Raw genomic sequence first — 22,271 nt, forward strand, 5'->3', positions numbered from 1 at the left:
GAAACACAGCCTGGCCCAAGATGCCCAAGAGCAGCACAGCCCCCAGCATGGTGCAGGACCCCCAGGAGCTGTGTGGCTCTCTCCTCTTTTTCCACATGTCCTGATTGCATTAACAATTTCTAACATCCCTGTTACAGCACACTCTCTGGACATTGTAACATTGCAACTCCTTCCATTGCTCTTTGTTCATTCCCATACCACACTGCTGATTAGTGTGTTGGGGAGTTTAAAGCTTGCTCCCTCTTTCAGTACTTTGTTCCTCTGGACAAGTCCTAAATTCTGTTTCTATCTAGCATATCCTATCTATTCAAAAGATTTCTACTCAGGTTGTCCCTTGTGGAAAGGGGACTTCATTGGAGGTGGCTTGGACTTAGCATGCAGTTGAGAAGTGTAATTATTTGTAGGAAACTATATCATGCCTTTTTTTTTCTTTTTTTTTTGCTTGCAATTCAGAAAAATTCTTCTGTGTCTGTTTGCAGCTCGTTCTCTAAGGAAAGCAGGTGGGAACTGGGGCATATGAGCTTCAACATTCAGTTACAGACTTCAGCGGAAAAAAGGTGTGACTTTAACAGGAGTGATGCAAGTCCCAGGTGGCTGATGAGGGAAGTGGCAGGGTTTAGGGAGATGGGGAGGAAGATTGCCCATACAGTGTCTGACCTCTGGGACACTGCTTTTCCTGCATGTCCACACTTCCTTAGGAGACACTCTGGATCTATGTCATTTGGAGAATGTTGCTGTCACTTATTGTGAAAGCTGAATAAGAATACTAATCATAAAAACCTTAAAAAGCAGAAATACCTTTACACTATGTTCTAACTGAAGTCACTACCTTTCAGCTACACTCCTGAAACCAATTAGCCATACATTACTTGAAGAAAATTGTAGAGAGAGACGTGGTTCATTGGGGCTTTTTGCATTGTAGTGAGCCCTATGGTGTATTTGGTGCTGAGTCCATGAACCTCAGCTATTGCGAGGAGATGGAGCAAAGTGTTCAGGTCAAAGTCAGAAACAAATCCCAAACTGTTGCAGAGTGTTAATAGGTCCTTCTGAGGGCCATTAGCAGCAAAGACTCACTGGGGGCTGATTAGAGCAGAAAATTGTAATCACTGGTTACAGGTAGGCAAAGGAAATGTGCAGGTGGCTCTGATACCATGTTAACCCTTGGTGTGTTTTTCAAGCAAAATGGCCAAGCATGGACACTGAGAGCCTGGGAAGGGAGATCCTTTCCCCCACATGTTTTCCACAGCTTTTCCTGGGGGCAGTGTGCAGGTCAGGGTGTGCAGTGTTGAATGCAGGACAGTGACATGAGACCTGCTGGGCTCCCCAGGGGAGAAGGGGACAGTGAGGTCCTCGTGTCTACTCACAGGCCTCGGTGGCAGAGACAACAACCATAGGGGACAAAGACATCAGGTCTGTCAGAGGCTTTCAGCCTGTTTCAGGCAGTTGGCCTTCCTTGCTGCCCGGGCTCACTGCTGTCTGACTAACTTGCATACTAACTGCTATGCAAGTATACTGAGGGAGAAAGTGTCAAAAGCCTTCTTAAAGTCAAGGTAACTGATGTTCACTGTTGACCGTTCCTCCACAAACACAGTGCTTTTAACACAGAAGGCCGTGAGGTTGGTGAGGCATCATTTCCTATGAGTAAGTCTATGCTGGCTGTTGCCAGTCACCTTCTTCTCCTTTGTTTACCTAGAAATGGGATTGGAGAAGACTCGGTCCATGACACTCTCCTGACCAAAGTGAGGCTGAATGGCCTGTAGTTCCCCAGGTTGTCCTTGCGGCCTTTTTTGAAGATGGATGCAACATTTGCCTTTCTCCAGTCATTGGGTCCTCCACGAGTCTCCACAGCTTTCCAAGATGATAAAGAGAGGCCTTGCTAGATAGGTCAGCTCTCTCAGTACCCTTAGCTGCAGCCCATCCAATCCCATAGACCTGTGTTCTTGCAAATAACTCCTGACTCAACTCTCAGGCACTGCTGGTTCTTTTTCTCCTTGGAAATCCTGAACTCTAAGCAAAATGGCCTGGGAGACCTTGTTGGTGGAGGCTTCCCTACTTCCCTGGACAATATTTCTGAATTCCCCCTTTGCAGCTTCTCCCTGCTGCCCATTCCTGTGTGCTGCCTTTTTGTACTAGAGCTCAGTCGAGAGATCCGTGTTTAGCCACCCTGTTTCCTGAGATGCCTGCCTCTTCTCCTGGGTATCAGTACGCGCCATTCTCGAGTTTGGAAGATGCTGCCTTAAAGACCTGCCAGCTTTTCCTGAGCTCCTTTGCGCTTTGAAGATGATTCCCATGGTATTCCTCCACCATTCCTCCCCCCAGTAGGCCCAAGTCTACTCCTCTGACATCCAGAGTCTGGACTCTGCTGCTCTTCTTCCTCACTTTTCTCAGCAGCAGGAGCTCCACTACCTCGTGGCCACTGCAGGCAAGGCTGACACTGATTATCACATCCTTGCTCAATAGTTCTTTGTTTGCAGGTTCCAGGTCCAAGAAAGTGTCACCCTTGTTGACCTGCCTGGCTTAGCTGTGCTCAGAAGTTGTCCTTCACACCCTCCAGAATCCTCCTGGACTGTTTGCACCCTGCTGCATTGCCCTCCCAATGAATGTCAGAGAGATTAAAGTCCCCCTAAAAGAAGCAGGTTCTGTGATCCACAGACTTCCTCCGGTTGCTTAAAGATTTGTGGTTCTGTGACAGCCTGTGCATTTCCACTTCCTCTTTTTTGTGGACCAGTCTATGCGCATTTGTGTATATTTGGGCTACAGAACCTCAGCTGTGGCACCAGGGCTGAGTGCAGACTTGCCACAGTGAAACCTGTTCCCCAGCACCAAGGACACCATGTATGCAAGGGCCCAACTTCAGCCCAGAGACCTGCTGGTGTAAATAGCAGATGGTGAGGTAATGATGATGTGAGGCACCCACTAAGAGAGCAAAGCCTGCAGTACTCAAGGCCAGAGAGAAAGAGAGCTGGGCCATGCAGCCATGACAGGGGAAGTGTTTGGTTCCTGAGCTGACTCTACAGCATCTTGAGGCCTGTGACAGAGGTGACCAGATGTCCAGGAAGGGCAAGTTGCCCCTGAGAAGGTCCCTGGGCCTGAACAGCCTGCGATCTAGCCATGCTGCAGCTGCATCATTAGCACGGTCCCTGTTCATATCACTGGAAATCAGAAAAGGTTTAGGAAGAGGAGAACTAGCAGGGTTTGAGAGTGTAGGCATATGTGTGAATACCTTGATGCGATGTGCCTTCCATCTTTACAGCATGCTCGGATGTAGATTGCATGGACTTTGCCTAAAGGCAGTGGTGGGGATCCATTGTTTGGGAACAGGTAAGAAACCCGAGATGCTCTGGGGTGTTTGTCCAGCAATCACTCCAAACAGGCATGAATTTCCTGTCGGTCCTGTGCTGTATCAGCTGGAAACATGGTGGTTGTGCCAGACACCCCATGCATCTGATGTGGTTCCGCAAGCCTATTGTCATTGCATTAGATCAAGTGTCTGCACTGAATTACAGTAGTTGAATTACATTATCTCCACCTGGCCCCCAGCTGATGCTCTAGAAGGATGTGGGTCTCATAGTTGCTGCGTCAGAGCAAGCAGACACTTACACATTTCTTGGACCGCCTCTGGCACCGCAAATGTCAGAAGAGGTTTGTGTGCGAACAACTGACTCCCGCTCTCCATCTCCATTGATCACAGGGGGAGCTTAGACAAGGAGATTGCCTGCAGATACCCATTTTGTACACACCAAAACTCGGACAAGGAGAATCGCACCTCCTATGAGTTTGTGGCGTGCATGGGAGGGAACTGAATCCCACTTCACCTCAAGGGCTTCTCAGTGGGCATTAGATGCATTGATTAACTCCTCTAAATCAGCCCCTGAAGCACAAGTCAATGAACTGACTCTCATCCCTGTCTATGTGTCCTGATGGGAGCAGGGCTTTCTAGAGTGGGACATTTCCATCTCTCTTAGATATCCATCCTCTGATGAGACCAACTGCAATGCTGGACTCGGTCTCTCTCCACTGTTTAGGGAGGGACCATCGGTGATTATTTTAGTCCACTTCAGTGGACATTTTCCAAGGGTGACTCTGCTGCCTTTCTGGCGATATCAGCCCTGGAGCCCTGGGAACATCTCGAGGATGCACAGGGCACAGAGCAAGTCACATCTTCAGCTGGGCCTCTGCTCCTGAGCTGGGCCTGGCTCCTGGGACTGCAGGAGCCCATGGCAACCTGGCAGGCGCTGCAGAGAGACAGCTCTGTCCAGGAGCAGCTCCTCTTAAAGGAGCAGCAAGACTCAGGGCACTGCCTGCAGGGGCCAGGGTGAGATGAGCTGCCCAGATGATAAAGACAGTCAGGAACAGGAGGATGGCTGAGAGCTCACTGTGAGCAGAAATCTTCACCACCCTTGACACAGTAAGTCTCTGGCTGCAGGCAACGCTGCTGTGGTTCCTGGCAGTTTCTTCTGCAGCTGGCACCTTCCACAGCTGATAGGGTCTGTCAGGGCAGCTCTCCCAGCTTCTCCTGTTTGAAGCGGGTGGTGCTTTAGAGCAGAGATTCCCAGCTGTCAGATTGACAGGGCATCATGGCTACCTTCTTGAGGGGATAGTGCAGGGGTGTGAAGCTGGGGTGCGCACCTAGGTCTGCCCAGGGCTGTAATTCAGAGCAGTGTCCCTGCACCCCAGGGTGCTGCGTGCCTGGAGCAGTGACTCTGCCGCCTGCGAGGGTCAGCACTCAGCCTGCCTGGGGAGCTCCTCAAGACACTGCAGGGGGAAGCTCTGGGTGGGAGGATCGAAGGGCAGGTTCATTCTCCCGTTGAGAGGGTGCTGCATGGGTCAGGGCTGCTCACAGCTCCAGCTCATGCACAGGACATTTCTGAGGGGACTTTGCAAAAGGAAGGTGAAGGCAGGTGTTTACTGAAAGAAAAGGCAATTCCCTGAGATGGTGCTTTGAGTTTCCTTCCACCTGGCAAGGGGAAGATGGAAATGGAGCTGTCAGGTTTGGACACGCGGCTGAGACTCTTTAACTCACCTGCACATAGAGGGATGCCCCTGGACAGTGCCCTGCTGCTGGGAGGTTTCTGTAGGACACACCAGAGAACTCTGGGGGAGGCTTTGGCATTGCATGACTGACCATGACTTGCTCATCTCTCTCCTCCCATGATGTTTCTGTTAGCAATTCTCTACCATTCCCTGCCCATCCCTGCTGCCTGGAGCTGTTTCTGCCAAAAGCTTTTTCTCTGTCCCAAAGTTTTTTCCCAGTTGGTGTTCACAGACCCCCCCACCTCTGTGTTCTGTGATGTACAGAACCCTCCTGGGTCAGGGCCCTGGCCAGGGCCATCTCTGTGCTTGCAGGTCCTGAGGAGCAGGTCAGAGAAACCCTGATGAGGCCATACAGGTGATGCTGGTGCTGTCTGCAGGCTGAGGTGGGGATGAAGGGACTTGCTGAGGTTTCTCACAGACTTTTTGCTCTGTCTCTCTCTTAAGAGAGAGAGAAATGACTCTTACTGAGCTGTCTCCCTCTTAAGGAGAGCCCATCTTTAGGACCCTTGCCTGTTTCTCTGGGGTGTCCTGTCAAGCTGCAAGCTGCCCTGCAGAAGAGCACAGCTTCCCTGGAGCATTTCTGTGGTATCTGAGAGTCCTCGGTCTGCTCCTGTGTGTCAGAAACCTTGTCACCCTCATCACTCCCTCCATCTCTGGGCTGAGAGAGAATTTGGAAATCTTCCCTTTCTAACTGAAGTCCTCTGCTCCCAGCTCAGTCCAGTTTCTTTCGTAGAGGAACGTGTGAGTGTGCTTGTCCTTTATCTGAGTGAGGTGCAAGTGCAGGGCAGCGAGGAGCAAGACTCACTGACAGACCAGATCCCAGGACTGCACAAAGTCACAGTGAGCCCTTTTTTTCTCCTCGGGTGCACAAGTGCTCATGCTGAGAGCAACTGAAATGCCAGAGATTTCCAGCCCATCCAAGAATGCTCCCACAGTGTGATGGAGGCATCTAAAATCTAAATGAATATATAATCAAACTCCTCTGCTGCAGGTTATTTTCTGGAGGTAATAGGTGTCAAAACATTGAACAGCCCTTCCACATAAGGGGTGGACATAATTGGCTGCAGGCTGAGTGCATCAGAGCCAGCCCCTTGCCATTCCCACTACAGTGCCTGGAGAAAGAGCACAGATGGTTAATTGGCATGAGGAGATGGTTTATCTCACTGGAATGGGGACATCCAGAAAAAGTCAGGTCAGCCCCTGCCTTCCCTTGACTGTTCCTCTCCCTTGCTAGGGTGGGAGCTGGTGTGACTGATCCAGATACAGACACCTCTGTTCAAGAGGGCAAGACTTGGGGGGATGAATCCCTCACAAGGGTCTTCTCTTTCAGACACAGCTGCCATGAGTGCTGCAGTCAGCTCTCGTTGTGGTAAATAGAGAATATTCCCCCTGGGTCACAGGACCAAGCCCCCTCCACCCAGTTCACGGTGCCCATTCCTGGGTATCCCCCCTAATACCTGGGGCTGTTTGACATGTCCATTTACAGCTATGGCAAGCAGAACCGACTCCTCTGGAGCTACGGGCAGAGGCCCCTGCTGCACAGGACACACTCAGCCAGTGCAAACCAGAGCCCCAGAAAGGGAGCTGAAAAGGTAAAGGACGAAAGAAATGTGGGGGTTTCTATGAGAAACAGAATGGGTTTGGCTCACAAAAGCCTGATCTAACTTGTCAATGTCTTTTCTTCTTTGGACAGGCCTCCTGTGCCCCAAGCGACCATATGTCCAATGGCAGCTCCCTCAACGAGTTCCTCCTCCTGGCTTTCTCAGACACACGGGAGCTGCAGCTCTTGCACTTCTCCCTCTTCCTGGGCATCTACCTGGCTGCCCTCCTGGGCAACGGCCTCATCATCACAGCTGTCGCCTGCAACCACCGCCTCCACACCCCCATGTACTTCTTCCTCCTCAACCTCTCTCTCCTCGACCTTGGCTCCATCTCCACCACTGTCCCCAAATCCATGGCCAATTCCCTGTGGGACACCAGGGCCATTTCCTACGCAGGATGTGCTGCCCAGGTCTTCCTGGTTGCGTTCTTGTTTTCAGCAGAGTATTCTCTCCTCACAGTCATGGCCTACGACCGCTACGTTGCCATCTGCAGACCCCTGCACTACAGCACCCTCATGGGCAGCAGAGCCTGTGTCAAAATGGCAGCAGCTGCCTGGGGTACTGGTTTTCTCCATGCTCTTCTGCACACTGCTAACACATTTTCCATACCACTCTGCCAAGGCAACACCGTGGACCAGTTCTTCTGTGAAATTCCCCAGATCCTCAAGCTCTCCTGCTCAGACTCCTACCTCAGGGAACTTGGGGTTCTTGTGGTTAGTCTTTGTTTAGTCTTTGGGTGTTTCATTTTCATTGTGGTGTCCTACGTGCAGATCTTCACTGCTGTGCTGAGGATCCCCTCTGAGCAGGGCCGGCACAAAGCCTTTTCCATGTGCCTCCCGCACCTGGCCGTGGTCTCTCTGTTTGTCAGCACTGCAATGTTTGCCTACCTGAAGCCCCCCTCCCTCTCCTCTCCAGCTCTGGATCTGGTGGTGGCTGTTCTGTACTCGGTGGTGCCTCCAGCAGTGAACCCGCTCATCTACAGCATGAGGAACAAGGAGCTCAAGGATGCGCTGAGGAAAGTGATTTCATGGACATTTTTCAGCAGTGGTAGCATTACCATTTCTCTCCACAAATGACTCCCATGGTATCCCATACCAGGACTGAGCATTTTTTGTTCACTTTTTAGTGTTTGTATTGTTACTATTATTAGTAATATTTGTACTCATGTTGCTGCACAAATGCTTGGGTGCATTTCACCTTTAATGAGCCTGCTCTGTCTCACCTGGTGTCCATGTAAAATTGTGTCCAACACTGGGTCAGAGCTGACTCCCTCACAGTATCTCTGAAATAAAGTGGGTTCTTCCTGGTGCAGTGCTTGAAGGCTGGCTCTTCTTCCAAAGCTGCTGTCAAGAATAGGCCCAAGGAAGTCATGACCAAAAGAGCTGCTGCTAATGGGGTTCTCCATCGGTTCAGGAGCAAAACGCTCATAATTGTGTAATGATCTCTTAGAGACCAAGGGCTGGATTTAGGACTCCCCCATCAGTGTCCAGTGACAGTGGAGGGGATGAATGATCACAGATTTACATACCTAGAGCTGTGCCACATGTTAAGGCGCAGTGTCAGATGCCCGTCCTTCTGGAGGGGAAGCTGGAGGTGCCCGGAGAGCACAGCGGATTCCTGGGACAGTGTGTGCCTGGTGTGGGCAGTGAGTGGCGCCTCACAGAAGGAAAGATCCTCCAAGGTGGAGCCATCTAAAGGTAAAGCACTAAACCCAAGTATCTGTGGGCAAAGGAGGCCTCTGCAATCCCTGGAGAGGCAGTGGGGACCCAGCTGGCGTGGAGAAGGGAGACTGGAGAGTGATTCATGTCATCGTCAATGAAATACCACATGCTGAATCTAGAGGCAGACCAGGACATGACTTTGGAAATGCCCCATAGTCCTTCCAAGCACCTGCCACATCTGCAGTCCCCTGGAGGGATTAGAGGCCGTGATCCCCCTCTGGTTGGGTCTGATTCCCACCCTGACCAGCATGGCCAGTGCAGAGTCCCCCCGGGGCCCCACAGCCTCCTCACTCTGCAGAGCAGCACAGTTAGCTCAGGGCCTTGGAAGGAGAACAGGGGAGGGGTGTGTGGGAACGGCCAGTGAGATCAGAGGAGGGATTGGGAGAGACGAGAAGGAAGTGGAACTGGGCTTGAAAGTGTCTTGGAGAAAAAAATGGTGACATTTAATCCAAGACGATGTTCAGAGTGTGGGTACACTACAATGAGCTCCCAGTGCAGAGCCAGAAGCCCTTGCTGTCCTGGCCTCCACCTGGCCTGGGAAGTGGCTGAAGAAGGATTAATGCTCCCCGCCCTCCCACCTTATCGTACCATCATCCCTCCTGATGGGTGGCTCCAAAAGAAGGCTGGCACCCTTTGTCAGAGCTTGTGCTGAAAGAAGCAGGACCTGGGAGCTACATCAGTTTGCTGCTGTCCCCACATATTCTTGTGACAATCTCACCCACCCTGTGCGCTGGTTCTTACCCCAAAAGTCACACCCAGACAAAGCTCCATGCCTAGCTGGAGGATTGGATGTCCTGCCATGAGCCTGGGAGGATGAGCCCTCTCCTGGGTCCTCTGCAGGGCTGTCAGGGAGCATGCAGAGGAGATCCTGAGGCCATCTACTAGGCCTGTAGACCATCCTCATCTTGTGGGGAGCCTCAAACAGCATGCCTCAGACCAAAGATCCAGCCCACTTGTTGTTGCATGTACTGAGAGGAGAAGCTGTCCCAGGAAACTCCTCACACACCCAGCCCCTTCTACCAGCCATTCACAGCACTGGCCATTCCCCACTGTAGTGAGAACACCTGTGGAAGACCTGGCGAGGAGTCAGGCACTGGCAGAGTATGTGGCAGCAGGCCCAGCATGTGAAACTACACATTGACCAAATTCCCATCAGGGCCAGGCACGCATATTCCCTTTTGTCCACAATGTCTAGCTGCTTCCCAGACAGTAGCTTCTCTAGATTAGCACAGCTGAGATAAGGAAATAGTTCTAGTAGATTTAAGAGGACCTTAGGATACGAATGGAGCACCACCTGGGCGTCTGACCCATGCTTCCAGCAGCCTCCTGCCAGCAACCTCTCCATACCGTTCCCAGGTCTCCACATGCAGCTTGGAGTGTAAATGTTTTACTAAATCTATCCTGTTTAAGCCCTTATGAACATCTGAGCATCTCTGTCTGCCACTATCCAACCTTCTTTTGCCCACCTTGCAGTGACATTTGGCGTAGTTGGCAGGAGACTGGTGTGGAGATGCCTCTTTGGGGGCAAAAGGACAAGGGGGAGGCAGGGAGCCACATTCCTGGGTGGCTGCTACGGGTCGGTGGGCACCCATGGCTCACAAGCTGGTGGGGTGAGTCGTCCCACCACATGGCCAGAGCTAGAGAGTGAGCTGGGAGCATCCCCAGAGCGGCTCCTGGAACTGGTTTCCAAGCTGTGGCTGGAAAAAGCAGGGCTGGTGATGCGAAAGGCAGTGGGGGATCTGGGGTGGATCCTCCTGACTGCACTCTGCACCTGGGACAAGGCGTTACTGATGCAGCACCAGGGAAATGGGCAGTTGGCAAGTGATCTCAAAGCTGCTAAGGAGGCTCACCAGCTGACCCAGGAGGTTGCAACTGCAACCATGGATTGAGTCGAGAAGCTTTAGCACCAGTGTGCTGTTTTGGCCGCCTGCATTGCAAATTGCTTGTGGTGACAGGGTGGTCGGTGAGATGTCTGTCCCCTGGCAGTGCGGGCACTGGTGCGAAAAGCAGATTGGGATCCAGAAACTTGGGATGGCAATGTCTGGGACCCTGATAAGCCACCCAGCTCGGAGTCAGACAACGCAGGAGGAGGAGGCAGCTGCCCGGCTGGTGGCAGAGCAGCCGCTCACTGGACCAAATGCAGCCAATCTGCAAGGGACCACAACTACTGGTGATTTAAAGCATCAGAGCTGCAGGATGTGCAGGGGCGCTGCAGGCAGCAGCCCTGTGAAGGGTTGTTAGAGTGGCTGTTCAGGCTGTGGGACGATGGGGCAGAGGCAGTTTAATTTGCTAGAGAGGAGCTCGGTAGGATGGAGCTCTGCCCCAGGATCCCAGGAGAGAACAAGGGGGATCCATGACACCCACTGCCCCACCAGCAGCACTTTTGGAGGGGGAGCTGCCAGTGGCACAAACAGGGGCCAGGCAGGATTGCCCCTCTTGCACCCGCCTAGCTCCGCAGTGGTTGTGGACCAATAAGGAATATAGCTGCAGAGGACAAAAGCCTGGGGAGGTGTGGCAAACTGATCATACTGGACCCTTACAGGAGAGCCAGTGGCACAGATATGTCCTGGCTGCTCTAGACACCTGCTCTGGTCTATTGTACACCTACTCCTGCACCGCAGCCACCCAGGCTCACACCATTAAGGCATTAGAAGACTTGACTGGGTTATGCGGTTTCCCCGTGGAAAGCCAAAGTGACCAGGGCACTCATTTTACAGGGAATGATGTTCAGAACTGGGCTGGAGAGTGGGGAATACCCTGGACATATCATGTACCCTGCCTTCTGCAAAGGGCAGGATTGACAGAGCAAATGAACAGGCTGCTCAAAGAGCAGTTGCGCAAATTGTCCCCTGCTGGTACCTTCACAGGTTGGAGCAAAAATGTTCATCAGGCAGCTACCTGCCTCAGTGACCACCCACCGCGTGGCTCTACCCCATATGCTCCTTTCTAAGGGGAATCCATGGAGCAGCCACGTGTGCTTAGAGTGCAATGGCTGCACCCCTAAACCTGCCTCCCCATGCGAGCCAAGCCCAGGAGTGCAGGGTTGGGTCTGCGATTGCCACACAAAGAAGTAAGCCTGGAACCGGAGAGCCGTCATCTCTTGAGTATGGGGTTAGTGGTCACCGTACCTCAGGAGCATTATGGTCGCTTGGTGCCCTGCAATAGTTTAGCTCTCCAAGGGGATGGACATTGTTGCAGGGGACATTGACTTGAACTGTCCTGAGGAGGTGAGAGCTGTGATCCACTACACCAGATCCCAACCCCTGCGATGTGCACCAGGAAACCCAATAGCCCAACCGATATCTGAGGGGATAGTGGTTCCCAGCATCAAGGAAGGAGATTCCTTGCACCCCACTCAGCACCCAGGTGGTGTTGGCTGTACAGGATGCATGATCCAACTAAATCCGAACAGTCAGAGGGGGAAATCATTGCTGATGGGCCAGGAGACACCCACCCAGTACTAATCGAAGGGGAAAGTGCCCCAGTCCATGTTCCCTCTGGGAGACTCTTGCCCAGAGAACCGAGACCTGATGAGTATGCTGAGTGGAGCCGTGACATTGCTGCTCTCCATCCTAACCCTGTACTCTGATGGCAGTTGGGACACCGACCAACCTGCAGTAAGCACATCGAACCCAACATCGAGAAGGTAATGAGCCTACTCCAAGGACTATATGATGTAAAATCCAAAGAATCAGTGTGGGACAACCCCTGCCAGTGACTGTCATCATGGCTGTCAGATTTAGGACAGTAGGGAAACGCATTTAACTCCTGGTCTTCTGGGAGATTAGTTATGCATGCATGTATGTTATAATTTATTATACATATTTGCTATAATTTAGGTGCTTGTACACCTTAGTTGTCAGTTAAGCTAATGCCTGAAAGGCATGTCCAGATCTTACCTACGCACTGGTGGCACCAACACCACATCTCTGTCAGCCAGGGGGTGGAGTGCAGTGAGAACACCCGTGGCAGATCTGGTGAGGAGTCAGGGGACTGGCAGAGTATGTGATCGCAGCCCCAGCATGTGCTCTCTGCACACTGACCAAAACCCCTCAAGGCCAGAAACGCATATTCCGTTTTGTCAAGCATGTCTAGTTGCTTTGCAGCCAGGAGCTACTTAAGGTTAGTACAGCTGAGAGAAGGAAATAGTTCTAGGAGATAAAAGGGGCCCTTAGGATACATGGAGTGAGTCCTGCCTGGGCATCTGACCCGTGCATCCAGCACCCTCCCATCAGCAACCCCACTGCAGTTAATTAAATCTACTCTGTTTAACCCCTCATGAACCTCAACTGTCTCTACACAAGTATCTGACCTTCCCTTTCCTGCCTTGCAGTCACACCATCCTCACACCCTCCCAGAAAAAAAACAGCACATTTCTGTTTACACTTTTCCCATGGGCTCTGGTTTTGTTTGCCTTGCTCCCTCATTTGGTGTTTCTGAGATTATTGCCCTGGTAATTCCTATTTCAGCCAGGAATTCCATTAAACTACAACCTCCTTTTATTGCTTGTGGTGTCCTGCAGTCCCTCCTGCTCTTATCTACTTAGAGGCACCACAAGTCAGAGCGAGACATCTGCTCACACACACACACACATTTTCAGCTGACACAAAAAAGGTTCAGTCTGGGGGACCTTTAGAAACCTGAGAGTTTGGCCAACAGAAACCTCCTGAAGTCTTACAAGGAGAAGGGGCAAGTCCTGCACCTGAAGAAGGATAATCCCTTGCCTCAGGGTAGCATGGGACCTTGCCAGCTGAGGAGTGAATAGAAGGAGCTGAGCCTGAGTGCCATGAGAAATGTCATACAAGCCAGTGGGGCACACTCATTGCAAATAAGGCCAGCAGTCCCTGGGCTGCATTAGGAAGAGCTTGGCCAGCAGACAAGGGGAGCCATTATCCCCCTTGACTCAGCCCTGGGGTGGCCACAGCTGCAGTAGTGTGTCCCCGTGAGGGGCTCCCAGGAGCTTCTCTTGGTAGTGGGAAACAGCATGAGAAGGGGAAGCAGCCACAAACTGCAACTTGGGAGGTTCAGGCTGGGCATTAAGGTGAATGAATGTCACTCAAAGAGTAGTGCTGTGCTGCCAGAGATCACCCAGAGGGAGTCTGTGATCAGCCCCTGGCTCTGTGTTTCAAGGAACAGCCAGTGAGGATGGAGAGACACCAGTAAAGGGAGGGAGATCCTGGAGTGAGAGCAAGGTGGGGAAGCAGGTTTACAGTCTGCAGGCACACAGCAGCAGGCATGGGACAGTGTAGGACAGCCTGTGGTGAAGACAGTTGAGGGCACAGGCAAGCCTGAGGGCCGCTTGTCCCCCAGGGACCCCAAGAGGTGTTGTGTCATTGTCCTGCACTCGGCATTGCGCACCCCCACCTGCAACCTGCCCCCAGGAAGAGCCCTGGGAAATGTGGGAGAAAAGATTTGCCTTCCCAGGGGCTGGGTGTCCATCCTTGCCCATTTTGCTTGATCAAACACCTGCACATTTCCTTTGCCTGCCTGTAGCTGGTGATCACAATTTTCTGCTCAAATCAGCACCTGGGGAATTTTTGTTGCTCATGGCCCTCAGTGGGACCCACTAACACTCAAAGAAAACTTTGGGCTTTGCTTCGGACATTGACTTCTTGAATGTTTTGTTCCATTTCCTCTCACTAGCTGTGGTTCATGGTCTCAGCACCAAATCCACCATGGGGATCATTAAAATGCAAAAGCCCTGACGAACCATGTCTCTTCCTGTAATTTTCTTCAAGTCTTGTATGGCTAATTGGAGAGGTTTTAGGAGTGTAGCTGAAAGATGGAGACTTCAGTAGTATACAAGTGTTTCTGCTTTTAAAGGGTTTTTTTTTAGGATTATTATTTTCCAGCTTTCAGAATAGGTGGCAGCAACATTCTCCAAATGATATAGATCCAGAGTGTCTCCTAATCAAGTGTGGACATGCAGGAAAAGCAGTGTCCCAGAGGTCAGACCCTGTATGGACAATCTTCCTCTCCATCTCCCCAACCCTGCCATTGCTCTCATCAGTCACCTGGGACTTCCATCACTCTTGCTAAAAGTTAACCTTATTCCTCTGAAGTCTGCAACTGAATGTTACAGCTCATAGGCCCCAATTTCCTCCTGCTTTACCTAGAAAACTAACTGCAAATAGACAAAGAAGGTTTTTCTTTTAGTAGCAAACAAAGAAAAAAGCATGATATAGTTGCAAAAAAAAAAAAAAAAAAAAAAAAAAAAAGACACTCCTCAACAGTATGCTAAGTCCAAGCTGCCTCCAGTGAGGTCAGCTTTCCACAAGGGACAGCCTTACTAGAAACCTTTTGGACAGATAGTAAATGCTAAATATAAGTACAGTTAATGGCTTGGCTAAGGGGACAGACTACTGAAAGACAGAGCAAGCTTTAAACTCCCTGAAGTTCAACTCAGCAACTAGGTATCTGAATGAACCAAGGGTAAGGGAAGGAGGAAAACTGGAAAAAATGGGAAGTTTCAATGTCCAGCTTGGGTGCTGTAAAGGTAATGGTGGAAACTGTCCATTTAATCGTCAGGGCATGTGGAAATGAGAGCCACACAGCTCCTGGGGGTCTCAGGCTATGCCAGGGGCTGTGTTGCTCTTGGGGATCCTGGACTGGGCTGTGTTTCTGTATCAAAAGCCTGGAAAAGCCTTGATGCAAGGCCTGAGAGAAGAGGGATTTTCCTGGGCTCTCAGAGACACCCATGCAGGACTCAGGACATGTGGAGGGAAACCCATTCCACCCACACCAAAACCTTCCTGGGACCTTCCTCGGTGCTCTGGCCCAGAGCAGGAGCGGGTGGGGGGCATGGCCACATCCCAGACTAGCCTCCATCAGGCCTTCAGCTCCACGATGTGTCTCAGCTTCAAGGGAGCTCTCTAAAGCAACACTTCTGTCATTTGAAGCCGTGCCTCTAGGCAAAGGGCAGAGAGCCCAGGGTGCAGGGCTGGGGCTCCCAGCACCACAGAGGGGGTGACACAGGCTGAAGGAGCAACCCATGCAAGGAGATGAGTCCTTCCTTCTGCAGTGACTTCAGACTTGTGACAGTATGCAAGGGGAATGGAGCCTCCCTTCTGCAAGAGTTGCCTTGGGACTGTGTAGAGATGCGGAAGAGCAGGAAGGTTGGTTGTAGGGATGTTCTCAAACTCCAGCAGATGCAGAGCTGGGAGCTGGTCACCTCACAAATTTCTGAATGAGACAAAATGCAGGTCCTGAGGCATTGCACTGCCTTACAGGCTCTGCACCGAAGCCTGGACAACAGCCCTGCAGTGTGTGGGCATGTCCTGAGATGCCCAGGGTCAAAACTGTGGGAGATCCAGGGAGACAGGGCTGTACAGACCCCTCAGGAGAGCCACGGTGCCCGTGGTGGGGAGATGTGGGGTGCCAGGGCTGTACAGTCCCCAAGAGATCCCGACTGTAGCCAGGGGAGAAGTGCTGCCTCGAGGTCATACTGAGAAGCCCAAGGATGAGCTGAGACCCAGAGATGAGAAACAGCTTACCCCAGGCTCAGCCAGAAGGAAAGCTGGGCAAAATTCATGGGAAATGGGAAAACTTCCCCAGGTTTGCTACTTAGCCTGCCCGGTTGGCTTTGGAGCATGGTGGGGATGAGGGTGCTGGATAAAACAGCCTGGATGATGTATGCCAAGACCTGTTTGCTCTTTTCCACCATATCACCTCTATCTTAAGCACCAGAGACCAAGAAACCTTGCTGAGGACTCTCAAAAGCAAAGAGCCTGCTTTGGTGCCTCAAGGACAAAAGCCGTGTCCTGTCCCATACTGTCCTACATCCTACTTCTACAAAAAGAGCAACCTAAAGTAGTTATCAATTTTGAGGCTCACCAAACCATCTCAGCTTGTGGCCACGCTTTGTGCTGTTTCATCCCACATGACTTTTCTCCTGTTTGAAAAATGCCAAACCCCAAACCAACCCTCCAACCCCAGGCTGCTACACAGGTCTGCCCAAGGCAGAGACCTGCCAGTGTAGGTCTGCAGAAGTGACCTCTCCAGTGCACCGAGATATTTCACAGCCTTTGGCACCATCTGGAGATGTTCCAGGATTTATCAGAAATTTTTGGAATATAACTGGGGTCGGGGAGGTGACTGCTTTCCAGGACGTTAGAGGAAACCTCTCTGCTCTCTCCCTGGCCGTGCCAGCTCCATGGCAGTCACCTACTGAGCCCCCAGGTGACACGAGCTGAGGTCACAGTGGGATGTGCTGCATCACAGGGAGGTCTCCCCACTGCTGCCATGGCAGTGTCCTCATTTGCCTGAGAGACACGGACACTGCTGGGCACTGCTCACGTGCTCCCCACTGCTGTCCTTCGAAGCTGCTCCATGAAAAGGTGGAGGGACAAGAGGCAGTGGGGCCATGTTGGAGCTGCTCGCTGACAGACAGAGGAAGAGGGATATGTTGGGGAAGGGTTTTGGGTGACAAGATGGGAAGAGCATCCGTTCTCCCCATCTGGAGAGGCACGCTGATGAAAAGGGGGCAAGCGAGATGGAGAGCTGCTGGATCAAGACCATCAGCCCAGAATGCAGGTCCTTGTTCCCAGTAGTCCTGGGGCTCTCCACCAAAGGTAAGGGCTTTGGGAGCTCCTTCTCCAGGTGTCGCACAGAGACTGTTAACTGCAGAAACAGCTGTGGGTCCTGGGCTGTGGGGCTGGCTGCACAAGGTGGGGGGCTGCCACAAGAGCCCTGCCTGAGGGTCCCGCCTGGCTTAGGGGACAATGTGGCAGCCAAGAGTCCTGGGTCCTGGGGCTGGGGCTGCCCTGAGCCCCAAGGCTCCCGTGGGAACAGCTTCATCCGCTCATGGCAGGGGGCAATGCTGGTCCAGGCTTCCCTGGAAGTGGATCCCCCTTTGGGATCCGGCTCTGGCAGCAAAGGGGTCCTGGAGGCTGCAGTATCCTGCAGCTCCTGTGGGGCTCTCAGGAGCCTGCTGGAAATGCCCATGTTGGAAATGAAACCTTCACCTTGTAATTACCCCAGGGCATCTACTTGCTTGGGAGAACCTCTCTTCCTCCTCGCTGGATCCATTTATGCTTCCAAATTGGCAGAGCATGTTTTGGGCTCAGAGATCTTGTCCTCTGATGGCCACAGCCCCTGTCCTCCTGCAACCTGGGGTCAAACCTCTGCACCCAAAAGACAGCCTGTTTGGGGGAGCAGCTTAGGAACAGGCCGGGGTGCCATCGCCACCCCACAAGTCCCTGCTGACCCCAGGCCTGTTTCTCTGAGCCGTGGGGGGCAGTGCTGGGGGCAGCCCAGCAGGGACATCTCCCCACCCCCTCCCAGCCCCACACCTCCGCTGCCCAGCACCGGCAGACCGAGCTGCTCTGGCCCTGGCTGCCCCGGTGCCCTGGGGCTCCTCAGCCCTGCAGAGCGACGCGTTGGGGCTGAGTGCAGCCCTGCAGAGAGCAGCCCCTGCCTGGCCGCGGCCCAGTCCTACCGGGTGCAGCGAGAGGGCTGCTGAGCCCCAGGCTGCCGCAAGCAGGGGGCCAGGGCCCCAGGGGCCAGAGGGCCCTGCCCTGCCCTGCCATGGGGCAGCAAGACACTGCCCGTGGGCTCCAGCCCCAGGCTCGTTTTTGTCCTGAACAGTGCATTGCCAGGGCTCGCAGAGAGGCTGTTCCCGCAGGTCCCGCCGGGCCCCAGCCGCTGCGGCTGCTCCGGGCCTCTTGCTGGGCCGCAGCCCTGTGGCCCTGGCAGCAGCCGGGAGGGTGTTTGCAGAGCAGCTCTGTGCTGGGAGCTGCTGGGCTCCTGCAGGGCCTGGGCAGCTGCTGGGCGGCCAGTGCTGCCCTGGCCGGTGCCATTAGCCCTGCTCCCAGGCCGGGCTGCAGAGCTGCTGAATCCCGGCCCTGCTGGTTCCACCCGCTGAGATGCCCTGGCCACACTCCTTCCCCGTGTCTCAGAGTGTCAGGGCCCCAAGCAGGAGAGTGCTTGTTGTCCTGGGTGTGTGGAGGATTTGCTGGGTGTGTTCAGCACTGGGGCAGGAACTGACTTGGGAGTTGTCGGAAGGCTTCTCCCTGTGGCTGGGCCATGAGGCCCTGCTGTCTCCAGCTCCATGGTCGCTGCTCCCATGCAATCCTCCTGCTAGGAGATGTTGCCCAGAATGACTTGCAGGCCCTTCTGCAATTGCTAAGTTTCAGGGGCCAGGTGTACGTGCTACCTAGGCAGGAGCTGATGTTGTCTTGGGGCAGTAACTGGTGCGTAATGGGTGTTTTGCTGCACTGTGATCATTGTGAGGCCCCGGGGTGAGTCCAGGCAGCCGCTCAGGAGCTGGCTGAGCCTTGGGGGAGGCAGGGGCAGCTGCAGGCGGCAATAGCCGCTTGGCCGGGCTGTGGGCAGGGAGGTCACGGCTGTCTGCGAGAGCTGGGCCAGGAGATCCCCAGTGTCAAATCAGCTCTTCGTCAGTAGCTGCCAGGCCAGCAGGAGACCCATCGCTCGGCTCTATGCTTTGGAGCTCACTTCTGCTGGAGCAGCTGGTAGGTCATTTGCCTCACAGCTGGGGAAGTTATCGTGAGGTAGCTGCTGTCTCAGAGGCTCATAGGCCAGTGACAGGCACGTGGCTGTGAAGGGGACTGTGAGGTCATCTCCTTCTGAGTCCCTGATAGGCCAGCAGCAGGCCCCTGCCTGGGAAGTCCCTTGGGAGGTCACTGCAGACAGAGCAGCTGGCAGGCCAGCAGCTGGCCCCTGGCTGGGAACTGACTCGGAGGTCCCTCCTGTCCCAGCAGCCTCTGGGGCTGCAGCAGGCGCCTGGCTGTAAAGGTGCCTGTGAGGTGCCTTCTGGGTGAGAAGCCGATAGGCCAGCAGCAGGCTGTGAAGTGGGGAATGTGCTGGTGAGGCCAGCTGTGTCTCGGTATGTGATAGGCCAGCAGCAGCAGGCCCTTTGCTGGGAATTGGCTTTGAGGTGATTTCCTCCAGAGCAGAAGGGAGGCCAGCAGCAGGCATGTGGCAGAGAAATGTTTGTGAGCTCACCTCACACAGGCACATTGCTGGGAGAGTCGCTGTGAGGTCACTTGTCTCTGCAGGGCTAGCACTTGGCTAATGGCTTGGGTATTTGCTTGTGAGGTCGCTTCTGCCTGAGTCCCTGATAGGCCAGCAGCAGGCAGATGGGTGTGGAAGCAGATTGTGAGGTCTCCTGGGTCAGAGTACCTGGTAGGGCAGCAGCATGTTCATGGCTGTGGATGTTATTTCAAAGAAACTTCTGCCTTTGAAACCCGTAGACCATCAGCAGGCACCTGGTGGGGGTATGGACCTGTGAGGTCACTTCTATCTGAGCAGCTGCTAGGCCAGGAGAAGGCCCATGGCTTGGATGGTGGTGGTGAGGTGACTTCTGGGTTTGGTGAGTGTGCTGGGAGGAGGGATTGACACCTGCAGAGCTCTACAGCAATATAGAAATGCAACTAATAAAACAAGCAGAAGTTGACAATAATGTTCTACATCATCTGATACAAATCGTATTGCACTCCATCATGGTGAATTAGTAGTGCTACATTTAAAATGAGGATGATGTTCTGTGGTAAATGTAAACATGGAGTTTGACTTTGTACTTCTTGCTAAGCATAGCTTTACAGCCTGCTCCTGGTGGATGAAGGAGTCCGGCTAGAATGTTTACACTGCTAAATGAATGAAGTGCTGATGTGAGCAGTGAGATCAGTAATTTGATTTCCAGTGTCTGTGTGCTGCAGAAAATTCTGCCCCATCCAAATACCAGGGGGTTTCTGAGCTTTTTCTCCCAGATCTGAAGGACATCTCTGTCCTTTGATTGCTGGAGGTGGGAAGTGAGCAGTGCAGGGCTGTGCCTGGCTGTTGAGAGGAAGGGCCTGTTGCAAGGCCTTGGAGGACTGGAAGGGAATGGAACGGCTGGAGAGTTGGTCTGTGTGTGTTTTGGGGCCCTGGGGGTGCCCTGGCTGCTGCCATGTGTGGTGCTGTGCCCTGTGTGTCCCTGCTGCAGGGGTGCATGTTGGCTGGGAACCCTCTGTGAGGTGAGGGGTGGGGGATGCAAGGTGTCACAGTGGTGGGTGTTCTGTGGTTGGGACGGGTGGTGGTCCCCATGTCTTGGTGCTCATCACCGGTGGAGGTGTCTGGAGAGAGCAGTGCTGTGCTCCCAGGGCCCAGCCTGCCATTACAGTGTTCTCCTCGGAGACCTGGGGTGGGGACCATTGGTGACCATGTTCCCTCCTTGGAGCATCCTGGTGTGAGCCAGGGATGCTCGCAGTTTGCTGGCTTCTTTCTGTCAGCTGAGGTTCAGGCTTGCAGTTTTTGAAGCTCTTGATGCTTCCCTGAGTCTTTGAGATTGTACCGAGACTTCTGGAGAAAGGCACCATGGCTTTCTGTTGCATCTGGACCCTCATTTCATCTTCCCATCCCAGACGCTAATCCACTCCAATCCATCAGGGGGATGGGGAGTTAATCGAAGCAGTCAGAGCCACTTCTCCCCTTTTTGTCTGCCCAGACCCTTGCAGACAGTGGAGATGCCACCTCACAAGAAGTCAGGCCTCTTGGGGGGGGGGGGGGTCCAACACACTGCTCAAGGCAGGTCCCAGGAGATGAGGTATCTTCAGGCCTTTTCCAATGAAGTTTTGAATCTCTGCAAGGATGGAGATGCAAGAACCTCTCTGGGTGCCTGTGCCACAGTTTGGCCACCTTCATGGAGAAAAAGGATTGCTCTTAACATCTAGGGAGAATGCCCCATGCTCCAAGTTGTCCCTGTTGCCTCTCAGGCTGTTACTGTGCACCTCCAAGAAAATCTGGTTCCGTCTTCTCTGTGCACTCCATCAGGTAGCTGTGTAGAGCAGGTAGATCCCCCTTGGCCTTCTCTTGCTTAGGCTGGACAAACCCAGGTCTCTCAGCCTCTCTTTATATGCCCCATGCTCCAGCCCCTGACCTTCTTGGTGGCCCTGTGCTGCCTCCCTCCTGTGTGTTCCTGCCTTTCTGGAACTGGAGAGCCCAGACAGGACCTGGTATCCAGATGTGGCCTCACCTGTGCCAGAAAGAGGAATAGAATGTCTCTGGTGGCCCTGCTGGCTCTGCTCTTGCAAATTGAGCCCAGCATAGAGGGGAGACATTTGCCCCTGGCTGTTGTGACTATGTAAGGCCAGCAGAACCAACAGTAACCCTCTGATTCTTTCTTCCTAGGTTGCTCCAGTCATGGTCAGGTAGGCTGCCAGTGCAGTCCTGGAGCCCCCGAGGATGGAGGCAAGGTGCCAGGTGTGTCCCTGTAGCTGTCAACACCTTTGCCAACATGGTGACGCTCTGTGAAACCAGCTGCAAGCGAATGAGGTGAGGCTACATATGGATGCAAAGGCTTCCATAAATGTGCCTGGCTTTTTTGTGTCACCTGGGGTGTGGGTTCCCCTCCTGCTACCTCTGTTCTGCTGCACATTCCTCCTCCTGCAAATGCTGTCAGAGCTGGCTTGTGCAGCAAATGCTGTAGTGCCCCTTGGTTTTCCTAGATGGTTGTGGTGCCATATAGGACAAGTCAAAGACCCTTCTAACAAATGCCAGCATCGCCTTTGTGCCTTTGTGTGCATGGCCAAAGCCTGCTTAGCCTGAACGAGGGAAATCTCACAGCTCTTGGGCTTCTGGCTCTGTGAGGGGTGAAGATGTGCCGAGGGCCAGGCTGCAAACCCAGGCTTGGAGCCCGGGCTCCTGCTGCAGAACCCATTCCCACAGGACTGCAGGTGTTTCTCCAGACCTCCAGTCTGGGGCTGTCTCATGGCTGGGGCCTGTTTTCAAAGCCTCTGCACCCTTTCTCCCTTCGCAGAAGCTTCTTCTCCAGCTAACAAAAGGAAAGGGGCAGAGATTACTTTGGGCTCAGGAGACCTACAGGACTCCCAGATATTTCCAAGTTGTGTCTGTAACTTCTTTATTGCAGAACAAATGCCCTAACCCTTGTCCCTAGCTGGAGGTTTGTGATATGGTGGGG

At 53.2% G+C, this 22,271-nt stretch overlaps 1 protein-coding gene across 1 annotated transcript in view; it reads left to right on the forward strand.

The window, feature by feature from the left end:
- Positions 1-7,132: 7,132 nt before the first annotated feature.
- Positions 7,133-22,271, forward strand: part of LOC135324022 (olfactory receptor 5B12-like) — a gene marked incomplete at its 5' end in the record, with an annotated part of 45,997 nt that continues 30,858 nt past the window's right edge. Inside the window, one exon of the mRNA XM_064499456.1 lies at positions 7,133-7,594. Within this exon, the coding sequence (XP_064355526.1) occupies positions 7,133-7,594 (462 nt within the window). The remainder of the gene's footprint in view (positions 7,595-22,271) is intronic.

Source organism: Dromaius novaehollandiae, chromosome 30, assembly GCF_036370855.1.
Source record: "Dromaius novaehollandiae isolate bDroNov1 chromosome 30, bDroNov1.hap1, whole genome shotgun sequence".
Lineage (NCBI taxonomy): Eukaryota > Metazoa > Chordata > Aves > Casuariiformes > Dromaiidae > Dromaius > Dromaius novaehollandiae.